This window comes from Ipomoea nil, unplaced genomic scaffold (genome assembly GCF_001879475.1).
Source record: "Ipomoea nil cultivar Tokyo-kokei standard unplaced genomic scaffold, Asagao_1.1 scaffold0715, whole genome shotgun sequence".
In the NCBI taxonomy this organism is placed as follows: Eukaryota; Viridiplantae; Streptophyta; class Magnoliopsida; order Solanales; family Convolvulaceae; genus Ipomoea; species Ipomoea nil.
Window position 1 is genome coordinate 887,303 of NW_017617143.1, and position 5,514 is coordinate 892,816.

The 5,514-nt window shown below is 38.2% G+C and overlaps 1 protein-coding gene across 1 annotated transcript; it reads left to right on the plus strand.

Annotated features, from left to right (window-relative positions):
• The first annotated feature begins 736 nt into the window (after positions 1-736).
• On the plus strand, positions 737-5,233 carry LOC109176608. Its single transcript, XM_019326062.1, has 3 exons — positions 737-1,669; positions 4,359-5,088; positions 5,199-5,233. The coding sequence occupies exons 1-3, from the start codon at positions 737-739 to the stop codon at positions 5,231-5,233; spliced, it is 1,698 nt and encodes a 565-aa protein (XP_019181607.1).
• Positions 5,234-5,514: the final 281 nt, after the last annotated feature.

The following is a 5,514-nucleotide window of genomic DNA, read 5'->3' on the forward strand; positions in this document are numbered from 1 at the left end:
CATAATGTTCAGTGCTAACACAGAGCCGGGCATACGAGAACAGGTGTCGGGAATTTTTGGGGTACAACAAGTCGAAGATTTTGGAAGGTATTTAGGCTTACCATCATTTCTGGGTCGCAACAAATCTCTGGTTTTTAAATTTATTGAACAGCGACTGCGTGACAGGATATGTACATGGCAGAAGAAATTGTTGTCCAGGGCCGGGAAAGAAGTACTTCTAAAGAGTATTGCACAGTCTATGCCGATATTTGCCATGTCAGTATTTCTACTCCCGAGAAGCGTCTGCGACTCGATTGAGAAAATGATGAACCAATTTTGGTGGAAGAACGGGTCTACCAACGACCGAGGCATACACTGGATGTCCTGGTCTCGTTTAGCAGTTCCTAAACACTTCGGTGGAATGGGTTTCAAGCGTCTCAATGAATTCAATAGAGCACTCCTGGCTAAGCAAGAGTGGTGAATTATTACTCGGCCAAACTCATTAGTAAGCCGGCTCCTAAAAGCGAGGTATTTCCCTAACACCGATTTTCTTGAGGCAAATAGTGGCAATAATCTGAGCTACCTTTGGAGGAGCATTCTAGCAGGCCGGGAACTGTTACACCAGGGACTCATTTGACGGATTGGGGATGGCAATGACACACTAGTGTGGGGCCATAATTGGGTAGCTGATGCTTGCAACGTTCCTCTATCTACGCCTTGCGCTGAACCTTTGCGGTATACCAAGGTAAGCCAACTTATGACCGAAAAAGGTGATTGGGATCTAGAGGTCCTCAGAGATATACTTTCGTTGCAGGACGTGGAGAGAATTATTAAAACTCCAATATCCATACATTACCCTGATTCTTGGTGTTGGGCGAACGATATGAGAGGCCTATACTCGGTTAAACAAGGTTACCAGGCTTTGACAGCTGCGACACTGACTCAAAATTCATCCCACGAATTCACTGATTGGAGGAAACTCTGGAATATTCCAGTCCCACCGAAAGTTATCAACCTGTTATGGCGCGGCGTCTGGGGAATTCTGCCAGTTCGTGAGAGTCTGAAGATGAAAGGAATTTGGATAGGAGGCGGCTGCCCTCTATGTACATCCGATGTCGAAACAATCGAGCATTTATTCCTCGAGTGTTTAGCCGTGAGGCATCTATGGGGGACGGACAACATCCTCCAAGGATCGACGTTTGCAGGTTATATTAATACTGCGTTAACAACACTGTCCCAGTCATCTTTGGTGAATTTAGCGGCGCGGACTTGGGTGATCTGGAATACAAGAAATAATATAATTTGGCATGATAAGGCTTGGACCGTGGAAGGGCTTAAGCGACAGGTAGCTGAGTTTGCTGCAACCTGGATAGAAATCTTGTCACCAGCGAACAATGGCCGCCTCCGGATAGTTACTATACCGTCGACATGGACGCCACCACCGGCCGGATCCCTGAAATGCAACATAGATGCGGCCGTGTCTGATAGCGGAATTTTTTATGGAGCAATAATCCGGGATCACTTGGGACATTTTGTGGCTGCCCGAAGCGGAAGACTTCAAGGTGTTCATGAACCATACTGTGCGGAAGCTTTGGCAATCAAAGAAGCTTTAACATGGATCAAGTCCAGATCTTCAGCGAATTACATTTTAGAGACCGACTGCTTAAATTTTTGTAACAATTTTAATTCGGTCAGTCAAGATTTGTCCTATGTAGGTTTGGTTATCAAACAATGTCGTGACATTGTAAGAAACGTTGGGAACATTTTGGTTCACTACGTAAAAAGGCCAGCGAATCATGTGGCCCATGCGCTCGCGCAGGCTGCCGGTTCCTCTTCTGTCCTTGGGGTGTGGATTATTCACCCTCCTGATTGTATTTCGAGATTAATTTAATGAATTTTCTTTCTGTTTCAAAAAAAAAAAATTGATTCCCACAACATTTTCAGACTCACCAATTTAATTCAAATGAAAATGTCCATAATGACCTTGTATGAAAAGAAAAAGAGAAAATTTCAATTTTGGTCCACTGACTATTGGAGTTGTGTTAATTGCAACACTTGACTTTCAAAAATATTAATTTAGTACCTTAACTATGCAATTTTTATCAATTTTGGTCACACCGGCCAAATTACCGGCCAAATGTGACCGGAAAATTTTAAATCAATAATTAATCTTAAATGGAAAGGGCAAAATCGTCATTTCATGTCACCTCCTTCTTCTTCAATTCCTTGCACCTGCTGGCCGGAATTGCATCGCCAGCCGATCAGTATTCTGTAACGTTTATCCGTTACTATTATTATAACATTAGGATAAGTTATGATAATATTCAGTATTTGATATGTGGTGCAACACTAATAACCTAACAACTAGACTACCATTATGATTAGGAGTCTAGTTAGGGTTTAGGAGACCTAAAGACAATCAACCACAATGATGGCCAGTGGTTATATAAGGTCACTAGTCCTCTCACTGCTCACATTACATACCTCATACACCATCTAGAGAGAGCTGAGTAAAGTGAGAGACAAAGCACTTATCATCTCTGCAGCAGTCCGGATCGCTCAACCGTAAGAAGAACTATGGCTGGAGGTTAGTACGATCCTATTATCACATATAAGATTATGCATGTGATATTTTAGTCTAACAGTTGGTATCAGTCGCCATAAATAATCTCTGCCTAGTTTTTTTTTAATTGCTTAAATATTTGCACATTTATATATTTTGTTATATAATTGAGATACATGTGTAAATATTCTTGAGTATGCAATTAAATTTTCTGGACTGCTGAAAATAATTTTCCGCATTAAGAATTAATTAAAAAAAAAATTATTATTGGATAATTATTTTGGCCTACTACTTCGCCATTTTTTCTCATGCCGACATCCATTTTTTCTGTTGGCGCTGCTTACGGTAGAAAATTGAAGAAGATGATGTTGTTATGTTAATGGGCCAGGTCTGGCCCAATTTGGGCTAGACCTGGGCTCATTAAGAAAAAAAAAAGAAAATTATATATATTTTTTTAATCTGGGCCTGTTATGGTTTTGGGTCAAATCTGAATTGATATTTGGACTACATCAATTCATTCAGATTAACATCTTCATCATATTTGGACTTCTTCTAATTAAATTATCCAATTGAATTTTTTTTTTATTAAGTCCATTATTAAATTATTATTCAACTTTGAATAATTATTCAGTTTTTAATTTTTCAGTTGAATTTTAATTTAATAATGTTTTTCAGTTTAAATTGTATTAAGTGTTACAATTTAATTGTGGAGTATTTTGTGAGTAATATGCATAATCTGAGCATGCTATTTATGTCTTTATTGCAATAATTATTTGATTGTTATAATTATATGCCTATAGAAAAGCATGTTCATTAAGAAAAATTTAGAGCCTTTTAGGTCTGAATTATATGCTATGCCTGAATTAGTGCCTTTTAGGTGAATTAGTGCCTTTCAGGTTAGATTATGCATATTATTACTCAACCTTCAGTTATTACTCCACTCGTGTTTTATAAAGTTCCTAAAGCACATTAAGTACATAAACAATTCGTAGTTTACCCTATTCAAAGCCTTATCCATAGGTGAAACTACTCTTTAGATCTCTCAAACGATTTTACTTCAAAAATGAGAACACATGAATTAGGGAAGTTTCTTGGGGAGGAATACTAGTTCTACGGCCCTGGCTTAAAAGCCTTGTTGCTACTAGTCCCCTTGCGACGCTACTCTGTCTAAGGAGTTGGTATTTAACCGAGCTTCGTCTCGACCAACTTTCCTGGGAGTATACCTAAGGATTGTCTATCATATTTTGGTTTAATCTGTTTGATTATTAGGTTTTCTTGCTAATGTGATTATGTTCTTTGGCTAATTAAAGAGTAGCCACAGCATCTTTAATTTTTCCAAAATTACATATTAAGTTTTACTCACATAAAGCTAATGCAAGAATATTGTAATTCACTCTGCGTGATATGGCAAAATTTAGCCCACAGGCAATTTTGTTATATTTGTAGGGTGAATTAGGATGAAATACCATACTATGATCATAATTTGCCCACAGGGATTATGTATCGGCATATAGTTTTGGTAGTTTTGTCATTAAGGGTGGAAAAATTAAAATCGCCCCTATTTCGTTTCCACCATTCAGTTTTGGTAAATTCATTATGCGTAAAAATTTAGCCCACAGGCAATTTTTATGGCATCCGAATTTATCTTTTGCATAATTTTACATTGGTAATATTGTGTACTTCAGTATCTCTCTCTAATTTTGTGCCTCGAAAATATTCTAACCAAGCTTTCAATTTTTCTTTTACAGTCACTCTTCCAATCACTCAATCAATAACAATTGATATTCCTATCCTCAATTATGACAATCACAAAGAGTGGAAAGACGCTGTTTTATTGAATTTAGGAATATTGGGGTTTGATTATGCTCTTCGCAATAAGAAGCCTGCTGAGCTTACTGCGAAAAGCACTGAGGAACAAAAAACGCTATACGAGCGATGGGCAACAGCCAATCGCTTAGGCGTATTCCTCATTAAGTCTAAAATTGCCAGAGAGATTCGTGGTCCCGTCGATGATATTGAGAACATTGAGCCATTAATCAAAGCCATCGATGAGCAATTTGTTGACGCGAATAAATCTCTGGCAAGTACCCTGATAATGAAGTTTATCAATATGCGTCTTTCCACTGTCAAGGGAACGCGGAAACACATCATGGAACTCAGGGACATTGCGGCACAATTGAAGAAGTTGAAAATTATTCTTCCAGATGCCTTTGTGGTGCACTTTGCACTAAATACCCTATCTCAGGAATATAGCGCGTTTAAAATTGCCTATAATACACATAAGGATGAATGGTCTATCAATCAATTGATTACCATGTGTACTCAAGAGGAAACGCGACTTGTAACTGAGCTTGGGGAAAGTGCTTTTATGGCCACAACAAGGCCTAAAAGAATGTCTGGAAAGCCTAAGGGACTTACCATAGCTGCTAAGGGGAAACTAACCCCGAAAGCAGACATTAAGAAGATACAAAAGTGTTTCTTTTGCAAAAAGAAGGGACACATGAAGAAAGATTGTATCAAGTTTCAGAAATGGATGTCCCAAAAAGGTAACATTTCATCTTCTTTCGTTTGTTTCGAATCTAACATGTCAGAAGTTAATACTAATTCCTAGTGGGTTGACTCTGGTTCAACAATCCACATTGCAAACTCTTTGCAGGATATGACAAAACTGAGACAGCCAAAGGGAACTGAGTGTAGCATCTTCTCTGGAAACAAGATTGCGTCACCAGTAGAAGCTGTCGGAGTTTGCAATTTAGTTTTGGACAATGGCTTTGTATTGACATTAGAAAAGACTTTTTATGTTCCTAGTTTTTCTAGGAACTTAGTTTCAGTATCTAGACTTGTACCCTTCGGATATTCTTTTGAGTTTAATACCAATAATATCAAGTTATTTCGTTATTCCACTTGTGTTGGTACTGGTACATTGTCTAATGGTCTTTTCCGTCTTAAATTAAAGAATGATTCAGTTTACA